Genomic DNA, 17,297 nt, shown 5'->3' with positions numbered 1-17,297 from the left:
AACTGCAATGCAGTGAAACATGGTTTATCGCAATAAACCAGATTATTTCTAATGAGAAATTACTTTTATTTGATATAAAAGTTGAATCGTTATCCTCAAGTGACAAATATGAGTTATCCCAATATTTACATAAAAAAATGCATACCACACTAAATCGGTCATGTACGCCTGCCAATCAAAATCTGATCCGGCTTCTGATGCGTAGGTGATTGGAGGATCTGGAAGAAAGGGCAGGTGCATTTGAAAGTCCAAAAGGGATGGGTCAGTTGTGTACTTTGCGGCAGCAGGCAACTCATGGGACAGAAGAAACCCCCTCCAAAAAACATCACTCTATCTCAGGTATTTCTTTCTATACCAATTGAATGTTGAGGATTTAGCCTAATGTGTGTAGGCCTACTACATGCTTATCACCTATGTACTACCACTGTAATATTACCTGTAAATGTATTGGTTATGTTTTCCAAAAGGCAAAATGCTTCTTTAATCAAACTGAGAATAGCCCTGTGTCTCAATGATGCCATTATAAAAAATATATGGTGGTTTATCACACAAGACTCCATCAAACCTGGTTATTGTTGTATTGTATGCTATGCAAAGGGAAACCTGTTTGAATGCATGTTAAAAGCTAGCAACCCAKATTTTTTTGGCAGATTGAAATGCTATGGTGAGTAAATTGGTGTATTTCTTTTCAGTTTCCCTTTCCTGGATGCAAAGTGCTATAAACCAAAATGAAGAGCCTCAAGGCAAAATTTAAGAAAAATGAGGTAAGAGGCAAGAGTATTAGACGGTCTCTTACAAAACCATCCACCTCATGCACTGATATCTACATACACTGAGTCCGGTTACGTTTAGAGTTCGTAGGTGTATTTAGGTGCAGTAAAAAGTATTATTCAAACTTTTTTGGGACCTGATATTGACTGCTATCGGTGGTGATAGGGTGTTCTTTGTCTGATGGCTATCTGTATATTGGTCCCAGTGCTCACAGGCAGTATGTTTGTGGGGGGCACTGAGCTGGGTGTCAGTATCACTGAGCAGCAGGGGAGCAGGCCAATCTGCTGTAACCAGAGCTCTCAGGTAGCCTTCAATTATTCAGCCCCCCCTCCACAAACACACACACACACACACACATTGTGCTGGACACACACATACACACACACACACACATTTTACATTTACATTTTAGTCATTTAGCAGACGCTCTTATCCAGAGCGACTTACAGTAGAGTGCATACATTTTATTACATTTTACATACTGAGGATATCCCTACCGGCCAAACCCTCCCTAACCCGGACGACGCTATGCCAATTGTGCGTCGCCCCACGGACCTCCCGGTTGCGGCCGGCTGCGACAGAGCCTGGGCGTGAACCCAGAGACTCTGGTGGCGCAGCTAGCACTGCGATGCAGTGCCCTAGACCACTGCGCCACCCGGGAGATCACACACATTCAAATAATCCTTCATTTCCTGCTATCGTCCCCATCCCATTATGCAGGTGGTTGTAATGTCAGGGTGAAAATAAAGTAATCAATCCCAAGACAAGAACCAGTCTGTACTAATTTTGTATAGCCTAATGTCTTAAATGTCCAAGCAACTGGAGCCTTGTGTTTGGTAGCAAGTAGCTGGTAGCTATAGCGTTGTGTGGCTATGCTATACAGTAAGCTCTGAGTAGAAATTCAACTCCTGTGTGCCTTGGCCTGTTTTAGTGAGAGATCCCCAGAGCCTGAGTGATATGGCTGCTCTGCTGGGGTGAAGCTGAGAGAGAACAGAGTAAGTTATTAATCAGTCGATGACTTACCCTCTCACTGGGAGGGATGCTCAGATTTTCATTTAGAGAGATAGAAGGAGAGAGAGCGAGAGAGCGAGCGAAAGGGTGGGAGAGATATGGAGGGGGAGCGAGGGGGAATCACACTATATGGACTAGATGGAGCACAACTCAGGTAGCTTATCATCCATCTTAATTTGTCTCACGATCTTGGTCACACACAGACCACACATAAGCACACTATAGAGAATAGAAACAGCCTACTTAACTGGTTATTAATGTTGGTATACACTTCCCTCCGTTCTACAGAGTTAATCAATTGATAGAACAATGCATAATGCAAACAGAAAAGGATATAGTTACTTTATGACCATCTCAGTTTAAGAAAATAATAGATTATATTATTTCACTTATTGTGACAGTTACTTCTAAWGCTGTAAGTGGCTGCGTCCAGGTCAGACGAGAGTCGAGTCAGGATGTTATTATTCTATAAAATATATATATAGGGTTGAGGGTAGCCAACGATTAGAGCGTTGGGCCAGTAACCGAAAGGTTGCTGGTTTGAATACCCAAGCCGACAAGGTGAAAAATCTGTCGATGTGCCCTTGAGCAAGGCACTTAACCTTAATTTGCTCCAGGGACAACGTATTATAACAAATTTCACTGCGTCTATCCGGTGTATGTGACAATAAATCGTTCTTTTTTTTATCAGCGTGTCCCCTCTGCCCTACCTTGGCATTACCAGCCCTGTACCAGCCAGCTATTTTCTCCTCTTTCTGCTGAGCATTCATCTTCTCCTGGCCCAGAGAAAGAGTGTGGCTGGGCTGCCTAGTCCAAGTAGGACAGCACAGGGAGGGAGAGAGCTGACTGAAATAAATGGACAGACTGTGAGAGGAGCGAGAGGAGGTAGAGAAGACAGTACTAGACTAGGCTGGGGTGAAAAATAAGAAGGGCACCAAAAGAGGGAGGTGGTGTGTGTATGTATATATGTGTGTGTGTGAGAGAGATAGAGAGAGAGTGTGTGCCAGGTTGAGACTGCAGACTGAGTACGTAGGTCCCTGAGAGCAGCAGCACAGGAAGAGGGGAAGGTGTTTTGGCTGAGAGAGCAGAGCACTGCGTATGGAGAGCGATGTTATCGTGAGACTCAGAGGGCTGAAGCAGTGTGTGTGTTTGTGCAAGGAAGTATAGCCTAATGTTTATCTTTAGTATGTGCATCATCATGGTTCTGTTTTGATACATGCATGGGGTTGTCGATTGTTTTCAGTGAGGTTTATGCTGTGCATTTATGCTTTGTCATTAAGTCAGTGCTAAGTTAGTGCTAAACTCTGATGCTGTATTTAAGGCCTAGTGGCATTTGAGTAGTGTGTATGTTTGTGTGTGTCAGAATTCTGATCAGGCTGTGCACCGCTCTATGGTCTATGGATCCTTCCTAGCTCTATCGATCGTCAGCTCTGAGCCTGATGAAGCGTTATTTCTGTCCCTGTTTCAGCTTACTGGTGGTAGGTACACTCTCTTTTACATCTGTTTGACCTCAGCTGTCTTTTCATTGTACTTTCTCTCAAAGGGTTACCTTTTCTGGCAAAAACTGTTCAAAATAAATGTTGTGTACTGTGTGTAATGTCCCATAGAAGCAATCAGCTTGTGCCGTATGTCCATTGTCATTTCACTTTGACGAGGCACACAGTGTTAGATCTGGCAGTCTCATCTAGACCTATGGTCAGTCATCACTCAGGTATTTGTATAGTATGTAATTAGATAGGGGTCCGTGTCTATTCTGTACTGTAATTTGGTTAGCTCTGATCATGAGCCCCAGGTTGCGACTGAGTCGTGACCCATCTGTCCCTGTCTCCTCAGAGTCAGGACTGGAGTAAGAGCGATGAGAGACTACTGCAGGCTGTAGAGCAGAACGAGCCTGAGAAAGTAGCTGCCCTGATTGTGAAGAAGGGACTTTGTCCCACCAAACTGGACGTGGAGGGAAAGTCAGCGTAAGTACCAGCACTTAGGGCCAGTTTCCCGGACACAGACTAAGCCTAGTCTTAGACTAAGGAGCACTTTCAATGGAGAATCGTTATTGAACTTGCTTATTAGTCTAAGGTTAGGTTTAAATGCACCACGAAATGGCCCTTACTGTTCAAGCTGTGTCACTGCGGGTAAATAGTTGAAATTCTCCTTTCTACTTTCTTTGTTGCAGTACTAAACTTAGCAAAAAAAGAAACGMCCCTTTTTCAGGACCCTGCCTTTCAAAGATAATTCATAAAAATCCAAATAACTTCACAGATCTTCATTGTAAAGGGTTTAAACACTGTTTCCCATGCTTGTTCAATGAACCATAAACAATGAATGAATATGCACCTGTGGAACGGTCGTTAAGACACTAACAGCTTACAGACGTAGGCAATTAAGGTCACAGTTATGAAAACTTAGGACACTAAAGAGGCCTTTCTACTGACTCTGAAAAACACAGAAAGAAAGATGCCCAGGGTCCCTGCTCATCTGCGTGAATGTGCCTGAGGCATGCTGCAAGGAGGCATGAGGACTGCAGATGTGGCCAGTGCAATAWATTGCAATGTCCGTACTGTGAGACTCCTAAGACAGCGCTACAGGGAGACAGGACAGACAGCGGATCATCCTCGCAGTGGCAGACCACGTGTAACAACACCTGCACAGGATCGGTACATCCGAACATCACACCTGCGGGATAGGTACAGGATGGCAACAACAACTGCCCGAGTTACACCAGGAAGGGTGATGGTCGGATTTGCGTTTATCGACGAAGGAATGAGCGTTACACCGAGGCCTGTACTCTGGAGCGGGATCGATTTGGAGGTGGAGGGTCCGTCGTGGTCTGGGGCGGTGTGTCACAACATCATCGGACTGAGCTTGTTGTCATTGCAGGCAATCTCAACGCTGTGCGTTATAGGGAAGACATCCTCCTCCCTCATGTGGTACCCTTCCTGCAGGCTCATCCTGACATGACCCTCCAGCATGACAATGCCACCAGCCATACTGCTCGTTCTGTGCGTGATTTCCTGCAAGACAGGAATGTCAGTGTTTCGCCATGGCCAGCGAAGAGCCCGGATCTCAATCCCATTGAGCACGTCTGGGACCTGTTGGATCAGAGGGTGAGGGCTAGGGCCATTCCCCCCCAGAAATGTCCGGGAACTTGCAGGTGCCTTGGTGGAAGAATGGGGTAACATCTCACAGCAAGAACTGGCAAATCTGGTGCAGTCCATGAGGAGTAGATGCACTGCAGTACTTAATGCAGCTGGTGGCCACACCAGATACTGATTGTTACTTTTGATTTTGACCCCCTCTTTGTTCAGGGACACATTATTCAATTTCTGTTAGTCACATGTCTGTGGAACTTGTTCAGTTTGTCTCAGTTGTTGAATCTTGTTATGTTCATACAAATATTTACACATGTTAAGTTTGCTGAAAATATACGCAGTTGACAGTGAGAGGACATTTCTTTTTTTGCTGAGTTTACTAGTGTTGATTATCTTCTTGTTGATTATCTTCATCACCATAAGGACATGATCTCTTCCTGGTAGGTTCCATCTCTGTGCGTCTCGGGGTCGTCTGGACTGCTTGGAGGTCATCCTGGCTCACGGGCCAGACATTAACGTGACAGATGGTACAGGTGAAACGACAGTCTCATTACCTGAACATGTTGTTAACACATTTAGTGTCACGGACTGCCAAGGTAACGCTTTGTGACTATACCTGGTCAAAACAATTACAACATGCTCTCTTGCTACTCTCATTCTTTCCTTCTCTCTCTTGGTGATTGAAATGGCCTCATCAACCCCAAGGCTTCAGTGCCCTTCACCTAGCAGCCAAMAACTGCCAGCCTGAGTGCCTGAAGAGACTATTACAGGTGCAATAGACAGTCAGACACAGTTAATATTACTACGATACGTGGAAAATAAGGTATGCAGTTATCATGCATTTTTGGTGAAATGCGTCTCATACTCCCACAGGAGAGATTGCCTGTAGACTCCACAGACAGCTTTGGCCGGACAGCTTTGCATCACGCAGGTCTGCAATGCACTAGCTACTGTATAATACAATTGATTACAGCACTGTATGTGTAACACTGTAAACAACTCAACCATTTTGTACCTTCCATTTGTTTCACTATGGTGTCTGTCCATCTTCCTGCAGCTGTGAGCGGCTGCTTGTCCTGCACTGAGACTCTGTGGGACTTCAAAMCCAGTCTGGATACCCAGGATGGGGTAAGTGGCATAGGCCTTAGACTGTCTCTGTACGGCAGCAGCCACCAAGTTAGATCCAGGAMAGCTAAAGGGTGTGCAGGGTTTTGTTACAGACCATTACTAACACACATGATTCAATCAACCATGTTAAGTCATTGTGGACTCGCTATCTCAGGATGGGGTGACCGCGCTGATCCTAGGAGCCCAGATGAGCAGAGTGGAGCTGTGTGCTTTCCTGTTGGACCGAGGAGCCAATCCCAACATACAGGACAGCCAGGGCAGGTATTTCAACAAGACTCAACAAACAAGGCTTTGTATTAGATTGACTTATGCAAAACAAACTGAACATAAGACAAAGGTGATGGCTGGCTATYTAGTCAGATATACCTGCAGTGTTTCATAAGGGGCTAAATGTATGTTATGTGTCCTGATCTTATGTTCTTAATCTTGTGTTTTTTTGTGTTGTAGGTCAGCCCTGATGCTGGCCTGTGAGAGTGACAGTGCAGAGACTGTGGAGGCGTTGCTAAGGGGAGGGGCTAACCCACATCTGTCCGACGCCCTCGGACACCACGCAGCCCACTACGGCGCAACCGCCGGCAACCAGCGCATCGCACAGCTGCTGCAAAACAGAGCTCCAGGTAACCAACGGTAACCTTTGGTTGTCTCACCTGCCGACTGCAGCAGGATTGGGCTCAATTCCATTTCAATTAGGATTTTTACAATGGTTGAATTGGAATTTCCATCCACCCTCTGAATTGAAATGGAATCGACCCCGACTATGCACTGCAGCCCTACTCTGGGCTCTGGCAGTGGCAGTCTGGTGCATAGAATTATAATCGATAGAATAGACTAATTCAAATCAACATTCCCTGCTGGGTGTACGGAGGCCATATTTGGTGTACCATTTCAAATGTTTAATCAATTGACATGGTAACTGCCACAAAACGATGTCTGCTATTGGGTGTACTGTACCAAAATCCATGGTGCTTTATCCTTTCTATCAGCTGTAATTCTATGGTCTGGGTTATGGCCTCAATCTGGTCCCCCAGGAAATGGCTGTAATGTGAGGAAGTCGATGAAGGAGACAGCTGGGAGTAATTGTAACAGGCTGAAACGGAGGGAAGGCTTGCTGCACTTTTATCTTTAAACAAAGGCTTGCTGATTTACGAAAAACAGATGTGTGCTTCGTTTGAAATGGAGGTGAATGAAAATAGAGCAGTCCCTAAAATGTCTCTGGTGTATCTGATATATGAGGAGTCTTGTAGCTTACAGCTTACAGTAGGGCTGTTGTGTGGTGGTATACTGTCTGCGACAGGATATAGGAGGATTTTTTATTTAGCTTTTTGGGGTATGCTTTTGTGGGTAGTGGGTATGCTTTTTAGCTTTAACTGCAGTGTAAATCATTGTGTGTGTGTGTGTGTGTTTGTGCGAGTGTGTTGAATCTCAATGGACCAGAGGTTAAAAGGCCTTGCTGTTTGTCTCTCCCATGCATACGTAGCCACTGAGGGCAATGGAGAAGAGGTAACTTACCACTCATCATTTATTTTTCATTTTCACTCACTACACGTACATGTGAAAACATAGCCAGTATTACTGAATTGTACATAATAGACTTTATGACATAGGAACGAACACCAACTTCTTATCACATGTTCAATCTACAACAACAACTTTTGAACAACAACAGCTGAAGTAACATCTCACAAGGAAAACACGTAAAAATCTCATTACAAGACATTTTAGGCTACAGTACTGCTTGCTTTGTTTTGGACCTTGCGGCTCCTCTCCTCCTGCTTTCCCCTGTTCCTTCTGTTTGTTTGTGCCTCCAGCGACAGCCTCCTCCTCCCCCTCCTCTACCAGGGGGTACGACCCCCCGCAAGAGGAAAGCCCCCCCCCCTCCGCGCTCCCCTCCCCAGGTATGACTGCAGCTCCAGAGATGGATGACATAGTTGTTACTTTGACATATCAAAATGCTTTTTGTATGATTCTTACTAACTCTTACTTATGCTGTGATAATCATGCTCATAATAACTTTGATAACCATGTTCCCGGGCTCCCCGCCATCTCCTGCTACCCAGAGCCCTCCTCCCCCTGCCTCTCCTGAGCCTCAGACCCAGAGACCCGCTCCCCTTCCTCAGTCCCCAGAGACGCAGCGCTCTGCTCAGGCTAACCTTGTGAGTTACGTCCCCTGCCACTGCATACTGTATYCATAGCACCTAGGGTTGAAAAACTACCGGTCATTTACCAAAGTTACCAAAATGTTCTGCAATTTTGGTAATTAATAGGTCATCTATTTGATATCTTTGTCTATATTGTCCATGAGTTTCTAGTAGATGGTTCAAGAGATAATAGCCTAATTTATGAAAAAAGTATCTAATCAGCAATGGCATTATTTTCAATTAACTCTGCAACTCTTCCAACTATTTACTTTTTTTCGCAACTGCCACCAGTTTGGCGGCAAAAGAAATGAACAACAAAGACCTATTGACAAAGCTAGTAAAATATATAAAAGTGTGTAAAAAATATAAAGGATATTTAATGCTGTAACCCTCATTTTAAACATCAATGTTATTCAACAAGTTGATTGGTTATATTTAGGTTKATGTTTTACAGTTTTGTCATATTTTTTTACATTTAAAAATTATTGTATTATTGTATATATTTTACAAGTGATAAGGCCACACAGAAGACCAGAGATAATTACAGACACCTGTGATAATCTGAATTAACCAAAAAGGCCACTAGATTCTGTTAGTTTACTGGTAAATGTTACCAGTAATATACCCTCCATTTGCAACGCTAATAGCACCTAAGCATACAGGAGATAAAATATGCTTATCCTTGTGGTATACAACCTTAACACATCTCAATTCAAGGTACTCCTCTTTAGATATCAATTTTAGGATCAGTATTTATGACTGTAGCAGACAGTAACAAACAATACATAGTGAATGACTATCTACTGTATTCAATTTGAGACTGCTAATGAGTACGGTGCTGCTGTGCGACTGTGATATTACTGATAGGTATTGCTATGTGTGTGTCTGTGAGATGGAGGATGAGGAGGTGTTTGAGGAGATCCGCAGACTGCGTCTGGAAAGGGGACGTCTGCTCCAGAAGATCAAAGGTCTGGAGCAGCAGCAGAACAGCGCCCACACTGCCCTGGAGGAGGTACTGCATGCAATGTTCACTTCCGAGCCTGTGCTCAAGCTCAAACGCCTATTCCCTAGAAACCTCTCATATATCTGAAAAGATATCCACTGTGAACTCACTCTCTCCCTGTGCTAGCTGACTCAGCTGAGAGAGCGTCTGCAGCAGGCGGAGGCAGAGCGGGACAGGCTACAGACTGAGCTGGAGGAGCTGAAGGCAGGTCAGGTGATCGGTGCCAGTGACTCAGATGACGACATGCTGGACTTCCAAGGTGTGTGCGGGTAGAGAGGGAATACTGCTGGCAGTTTGTTAAATTTGTTAAACTGACCAAATGTTGGATAGATGGACTAAGGCTATAGCAGCCTAATGAGAGTCATACCTAGATGATGAATCATCACTCAAATTCTAGCTACTGACATGGCAATGGCTGATGTTTTGTTAGTCAAAATATGGCATTGATTTACCTCCATCTATCTTGAAGGTGCTGAGAAGCTGCTCTCCAGGCGGTCGAGAGAGTCTCCCTCTGCTCTGGACGAGGGGGAGGCAGACTCCCTCAACCCCACCTCTCCTGGTGCTGCAGACCCAGACACTGTGGCTGAGCTATGCAGACAGCTGAAGGAGCTGGCCTTACAGAATCAGGAGCTGGTCCTGAAAGTGCAGGTAACAAACACAAACACTAAACACAAACACACACACAGCATCGGCTAATGGATTGATAGAGAGGGAGTTATTAAAAGGCCCTTCAGAGTCCAGAGTAGTACTGATGATGCTGCTGGTTCAAGGCTGGCTGAGCAGCGTCAGATTGGACCATTAGTCATAACCACTTTATAGGCCTATGATGTAGCATCCAGCTAGAAATAGAATAATAGCATCACAGAGAGGCACAGAGACTGGTTGCAGGCATTCTTCACTAACTGGGTCATGGTCTGTACAAGTAGACAGAATCGGGACAAATGGTTACACCCAGGCTACCATTGGAGGGTGTGTCTGAGGCTGTGTACTGCATGAGGGCTAGTACAAGGGCTGGTATAAAGTCTGAACCTGTCACCAAGGAGGAGTAGAGGAGTTCTGTGACTGGCGACTTGAGTTGATAATGTTTTGACAATAGGAAAATAGGATGCTTAACCAATGATATACATATCACAGCTGCTAGAGAATAAACAAACACTCACTGATTATTTCTGTACTGTGATCTTGTGTGGTTTGCAGATGCTGGAGATGTTTGAGAAAGATGACACTGACATGCAGACATCTGGCCCAGACTTTGTCCCCACGGCTCTGTATGACTCCCTGAGAAGGGAGTTTGAAGCTCTGCAGGTGCACTACTCCCAGGCCCGGGCTTCAGCTGAGGCCTCCAGCATGGCAGGGGAACAGGGGTAAGGATTACCACCCACACCATCTTACACCAGCCACCTTATACCTTCTGGATAAGAGCATCTACTAAATGACTAAAATGTCACATTCACACCACCCACTAGGGTTCGAGTTCCATTTGTAGAGGTGCCCTGGGGTGCTGAGCACTACCATGAGGGCACCCCGGTAAGGACTAAAGTATTAAATCAACATGGGCACCCCCATAAGGGTTCAACATATTAACACTGGCCCAGCCCACTATTTTTAGCATCTTTAAGCCCACTATTTAAGAGTCCGTGTGTAATTTGAACCCTGCTAGCCACAGTATTGTAATTATAAGATTCTAGCTAACATAATATGCCTCTACAACCATAGTTAAACCTCACTTCACTTCGGTTCTGATGTTTGTTGTCTTTTCTGCAGGTGTGAGGAGGTGGAAGGGGGAGGAGAGGGGGTGTCAGGGGCAGAGGGGAAGGAGCGGACAGAGGAGATGGAGGGGGAGAGCAGTAAGGAGCTGAAGGAGAGGCTGTGTGGGCTGGAGGAGCAGCTGGCAAACTCCCAGTCTGAACTGGAGGAGCTGAGAGAACAGGTGCACCTTGGGATCTACTCCGTGGAACAGGCGGGGGGCCATGGGGGCACGGTGGGTGAGACGGAGGGGGCGAGCCAGGAGACGCAGCAGCTGAGAGAGAGGGTGAGGGACCTGGAGGCGGCGCTGAACGAGCGAGAGAGACAGGGGGAGGGACAGAGTGAGGGTGAGGGCGAGAGCGCAGGGGACAATGACACAGTCAAACAACTGAGAAAGAAAGTTAAGGAACTACAGGCAGCCCTGGAAGATAAAGGAACAGAAAAAGAGGGCGAAAAGGAGGACGGAGGAGGGGAGAGTGAGACAGTGAGGAGCCTCAGGGAGAGGGTGAGCGAGCTTGAAGCCGACCTGGCAGAGAGCAAGGAGTCAGGGAGAGCGGGGGAAAGGAGAGAGGGTGTGGTAAAGCAAGAAGGGGAGGTGGTGCGGAGGCTGCAGGGGCGTGTGGGGGAGCTGGAGGAGGAGCTGAGGCAGTGTGTTCCCCGTTCGGAGCTGGACGAGGTGCAGGTGACCCTGGGTCTGCAGTGTGAGCAGCTGGCCAGGGAGAGGGCTGAGGCCAGCCTGAGACTGAACGAGGCCTTACTGGAGCTGGAGAGACTACGGCCTCCCAGCCCCACACACCACCAAGGAGACGAGGAGGAGGAGGAAGAGGAGGAAGATAGGTCTGAAGGGTCAGAGCCCTCCATCACATCAGGTGTGTTTCCCTGGTGTCTAACTGGTGTCCTGTTACTGTTATACTCCGTTATTATAGTGTTCTCTACCTTATCTATCATATTTGCTCTCTTTGTGGCACAAGGACAAATTATTTCACTGTAGTCAATCACAGTGGTAAGCTTTAAATAACTTGTTTATAACCATTCATTTGCTGTCATGTAATGACTCATGTCTCTGAGTTTGACGGCAGTTCTGTCCAATCAGAACACTTTCTGAGGCTTTGCGTGATGACACTTCTAACCAATCAGAGCACTCTCTAAGTCTGTGATATTTCTTCTCTCTAATCAGAGCCCTCCCTGAGACGGGTGAGAGAGGAACTGGAGGTAGCTAGGCAGGAAGCAGCTCAGGCACTGGACTGTTTGTGTGCGGAACGCGAGGGCCGGGCTCAGGACACCCTCCACATGAGAGACGCAGTATCCCTGTCCCAACACACAGAGGCGCTGTCGGCCCTGTCGGAGCAGCTGGCCCAAACAGCCCAGGAGCTGCAGGCAGAAAGGGCCCTGCGATGCCATGCCCAGACTGAGACGGCTAGGCTAGAGGCCCAGCTACAGGACACACAACAGAGCCGTATACCCAGGGAAGAGCACAACAAAGTTAAGGTTAGCTTGAAGAGAAATGCATGCAAGCGACGAGGGAGTTAGCCTCAGATCATATATATACAGTATATATTGAGGTTTTAAGTAAATGGATATTAGGCTATCATAAATACAACATATGTTTTAGCACAAATGACTAACCGCCAGATTTGTGTATGACCCACATTTGGCCACGTATGGCACCACTTCTGTCAATCATATACAGCCAGTCCCTCCAGGATTCCGCGATTCTGCAATCACAATTTCTTTTGCAAAATCAACAATTCCCTGCATATTATCTGAGGGCTTGAAAATTAGACTAATCACTGTACTATTTCCTCATAAAACAGTAAATCATTGCAATTTTATCGCAAAAAAGCGAACCTATCACCGCAGTACAAAAAAGGGCACGCAATTTCAATCGATCACTGCACATTTACTGCATAATATAGTTCAATCAAGCCACATGTCAATAAACTCTTTCCCTCGTCCACACATTTTCGTGACAAATTGGACAAAATCATTGCATATTGCCATGCAAAATGTCAGAATTACCCCAGCAAAATCAAGCATTTCCCCCCGCAAATATCACAAAAAATCCCAGTGAAATCCTGGAGGGGGGTAGCCTACACTACAGTACCACAGATAGATCAATGAGACCGATATTTCACCGGATGTATAAATGTGAAGCATCCAGTGATGAGAGGAAGCCCAGTGGCCGGCAGTGGGAGAAGATAGAGAAGCTGGATTTTGGCCAACATTCTGCTAATTTTCTCATCGATGAAACATTTMATCTCCATACAGTTTTCTGTTTCCAAAATTAAAATCTGAAAAAAAACTGAGTGGACTGCGTTTTGTGGACTTTACCATTTGCCAAAGTTTCAAAAAATTGCGTTGTTTAAGAGTGCAAAGGGCAGATTGAGTTATTGCACACACGCACGTCACAGTGTGGGCATTCGCCAAATGGAAATTTTCCAATAAATTCTAAAACGCACCAATYGGATCTCACTAGCTCGTGCTTTGCTCGGCCCAACTCCTTGCTTGGTTTGCCCACTGTGATTAATTTTCTCCTATTGAAAACGACATGCTCTGGTCTATCCTGGGTTAGTTGTAAAAATCTTTGACAGTACTATGAAAGTAGTACTTCCTGACTTCATGCTGTCTACTGTTCCTGATGTATCAGTTGGAGCTGCAGCGCGCTCTGCAGGCCAGTGAGAGCAGTGCGGCAGAGGCCAAGGATGCTCTGAGTGTGAAGGAGACAGAGCTGAGAGACATGAGGTCACAGAAGGCTGTGGAACAGGGCCTGGTGTCCAAGGAGGACCATGAGTCACAGCGCCTCTCACTGCAGGCCGATATCAACACACTCACCGCCCGATTCAACGACCTCACACGCAAACATGAGAAGACCTGCACCGAGGTGTGTGTGTGTGTGTGTGTTGTTTTTGTTCTTGTTTACCAAAATACTGAGAATTTGAAGAAAGTTAGAGACTGAAACGTTAACTCAAGAGTTGACTAAAAGTCACATGCTACAGACTACAGGTTGGACTGTTGCCACAATAGCGGACAAACTGATGTGCACCAGGGTTTCCTTTCTCCTTTTGCGTTATTTATGTGTGTGTTCTATATCTCCTTACAGCCTCTTCCCTTACGTCGTCTATCTCCCCCCTTTCTAGGGGCGCTGTACTACTATGGCTGACCCTGTAAAACAACACATTTCACTGCATCTATCCGTGTGACAATAAAACATCTTTCTTTCTCCCTGTCTCCCTCCCAACAGGTGTTCCAGGTGCAGCGGGAGGCTCTGTTTAATAAGAGTGAACGTCAGGTGGCCGAGGCTCAGCTGGCCACGGCGCAGCAGCAGCTGGCTGACCTGCAGGCCCAGTCCAGCCACGTCCAGGAGCTCCACAAAGACATCCAGGACTCCCAGGGCCTGGTCAAGGAGAAGGACCGCAAGGTGAGACAGAGACACAGATGGTAGAAGTTAAATTGAGCGACACTGTACTTTATTTGGAAATCGACCCCTAGCCCTTACCTCTTTGCCTGGCTACCCATCCACATCGCTTAGGCCAAACGCCACACCAGCTAATGTTTCTTCTCCATGATGAGTCTGGATTTGATCTCCTCCCTCATGACTTCTCGAATGCGAACACATTCAAACCATTTTGATTGGTCAAAGAAACCGATGGGTTGGGCTAGAGCCTGAACACATGTGGGTAAAATCATTGGCTTTGATACTCTGATTGGTTAGAGACGATCCAATCGCTGATGACTTGTTTTGTACAATGCCCCACTCTTTTACATCAGCAGAAACAACTTTTACGATGGTGGTCTCAGACTGAAAGTACGTAGCGATAAATAAATAGAGCAGTGGAATTAAATTCAGTATAAGTCATCAGGCAACCTACCCCTTGCCCTCTGGTAATCTGGGTGGAATTTGGCCATGTTGCTGTCCATTCCTTTTAGATCAACACATAGTGCTAAAGGGTYAGGGCATGAGTGTGATTTGGAACTGAGAAAAAGACCATGGGAAATGAAGGGATCTGTGATCTCTCTTGTTGTGTGTAGATAATGGAGCTGTCTAAGGAGGTTTTCCGTCTGAAGGAAGCTCTGGGGGCCCTGAGTCCTCCTCTGGGACTCTCCTCCTCCCACTCCTCCTTTCACTCCCACTCTGAGAGAGTCCCCCCTGTGAACCCTGGCCAGCAGGTGGCGCTGCAGAACAGAGTGGCTGTACTCTCCAAGGAGCTCCAGGTGAGGGCATCACTGAGCCAAAACAAATACCAAATACCTAGGTTCATGGTATAAAGAGCACTGGAGCATACTGTCTGTATTGTATATCTTATTACAGGATTGGGAACGAAAGCACAGACAAGTTGTAGCTGTATACCGATCCCATCTACTGGCTGCTGTACAGGTAAGTCCAACTCTATGCACCTTTGTAGAAGACGTCCTTATCGGGTCAGTGCAATATGAAGTGTTGTTGTGTCGTTGAGGGGATGTGAATGAGACTTGTTGTATCTTCCTCAGGGCCGGATGGATGAGGAGGTCCAAGATCTCTTACTGCAGATCCTGAGGATGTCACACAAGGACCAGGGTTACTGACCCCCATAGGCAGTGTACTCCCTGTGCAATGGAAGACACAACGGGCTATGGGACCCATCACTGTACTACACCATCTACTAACTACAGTATGTGTACACACTTACTGAAAGCAACTGGTCTGTTCTGCATACAGTACAGTACGTGTAGCTTTGGAAAGACATAGAGGCTAGCCCCTTCATGACTAGCGTTGAACTGGATAGACATGGACAGGTATGGTTTTCTGGTATCAGAAAGAGAAATGTCTGTATAGATAATTACTTGTATTGAGTAACAAGAATGTATCTCGTCTCAATCGTGTGATGAGCCTACTGATTGAATATATTTTGTATGATATTCTTACAATAAAGACGTAGAAAGAAACCAAAATCCTGCCTCTACCTCCTTGTTTAGATGTTTATTTATTAGATAAATAAATACTAAAAGCTCAAAAGTGATAGGACTGACATGCAGAAGCTTTTCATCGATTTCCTCTAGCTGTTTTAGGCTAGGCCAGGGATATCAGTGGGGGCTGACATGTGCTCCCATAAAGCCTGACATCCAACATTAGCCTACATTCCTAATAAATCCAGATGAAGGGAGAGTGCTGTGAATTAGGTCCAACACACATTACACACCCTTTAGTTTGTCCATTGTCATCTCACACAATTTTACATGATTTTTCAATGTTTTTCAATGTTTCTAATTTCAATAGCTCCTTGGTCATGTGACCTACTGACCTCAAACAAGGTTCAGAATGTCCACTAACTACCCCTCTATATTACACACCCTTTAGTTTGTCDATTTTCATCCCACATGATTTCGTAAACATTCTAATTTCAATAGCTATTTGGTCATGTGACCTACTGACTCCCAACAAGGTTCCGAATGTCCACGGACTATCCTTCTATATTGCACACCTTTTAGTTTGTCTATTTTCATCTCACACGATTTTACATGAATTTTCCAAATGTAACATTTCAATAGCTCCTTGGTCATGTGACCTACTGACTTCAAACAAGGTTCAGAATGTACAGTCAATGGACAAACTAAAGGGTGTGCAATATAGAAGGGTAGTCAGAGAACATTATGAACCTTCTTTGAGGTCAGTAGGTCACATGACCAAGGAGCTATTGAAATTAGAATCAGTGAAAAACATAGAAAATTAATGTACAATTGTGTGAGATGAAAATGGACACACTAAAGGGTGTGCAATGTGAAGGCCCACTGAGTGTACATTCGGAACCTTCTTTGAGGTCAGTAGTGTGGAATGTGAAGGTACATTCGGAACCTTGTTTGAAGTCAGTAGGTCACATGACCAAGGAGCTAGTGAAATTAGAAAGTTTAACATTTTTATGTAAAAACGTGTGAAATTAAAATGGAAAAAATAAAGGGCGTGCAATGTTAAATGTTTAATTAATGTATTTTATTTTGCAACCACTCACTTACACTAGTGATTACCGACTACACACACCATTGTTACTTGTTTATTTTTTTACTTCAGTTAGTAAATATATTTTTGTTGTTGCCTCTTTGTTACGGGAAATGAGCCGGTTCGTGACAGGACCTCAACGGAGCTGAATACCAGCACCTCAAATGTTCTACTGTTTATTAAGCTCCTGTTCCKCTTAAATAATATTAGCAACTCAAAGGTATTGTGGAGCTCCTGCACCTAATTATAAACAGTACCAGCACCCAAAATGAGTACCGGAACCTATTTCAGTCCAAGTCAAGCCAAGCACTGATAAGAAGCCTATTGTATMATGTTTCCACCGGATCAGAGCATGACATTTTTCCCTTTCACGCTGAGTGGTTATCGAAAGGGAGAGAGCTGGGGAAAAAATTCAGATACATTGAGGAACTATTGTAATTCTC

The 17,297-nt window shown here is 45.3% G+C and overlaps 1 protein-coding gene across 1 annotated transcript; it reads left to right on the top strand.

Annotated features, from left to right (window-relative positions):
* Positions 1-2,662: 2,662 nt before the first annotated feature.
* Positions 2,663-15,806, top strand: LOC111976107 (ankyrin repeat domain-containing protein 24-like). The gene is made up of 22 exons (XM_024004854.2): positions 2,663-3,260; positions 3,616-3,746; positions 5,313-5,401; positions 5,574-5,638; positions 5,742-5,799; positions 5,926-5,996; positions 6,151-6,257; positions 6,444-6,613; positions 7,474-7,496; positions 7,805-7,891; positions 8,054-8,149; positions 9,027-9,146; positions 9,264-9,396; positions 9,607-9,785; positions 10,335-10,501; positions 10,902-11,752; positions 12,061-12,371; positions 13,531-13,764; positions 14,125-14,301; positions 14,913-15,095; positions 15,193-15,258; positions 15,372-15,806. Exons 1-22 carry the CDS (start codon positions 3,222-3,224, stop codon positions 15,444-15,446), a joined length of 3,432 nt encoding a protein of 1,143 aa, XP_023860622.2. The 5' UTR covers positions 2,663-3,221; the 3' UTR covers positions 15,447-15,806.
* The last annotated feature ends 1,491 nt before the right edge of the window (positions 15,807-17,297 follow it).

Source organism: Salvelinus sp. IW2-2015, linkage group LG16 (assembly GCF_002910315.2).
Source record: "Salvelinus sp. IW2-2015 linkage group LG16, ASM291031v2, whole genome shotgun sequence".
NCBI lineage: Eukaryota > Metazoa > Chordata > Actinopteri > Salmoniformes > Salmonidae > Salvelinus > Salvelinus sp. IW2-2015.
This window is presented reverse-complemented; position numbering and strand designations above follow the sequence as displayed.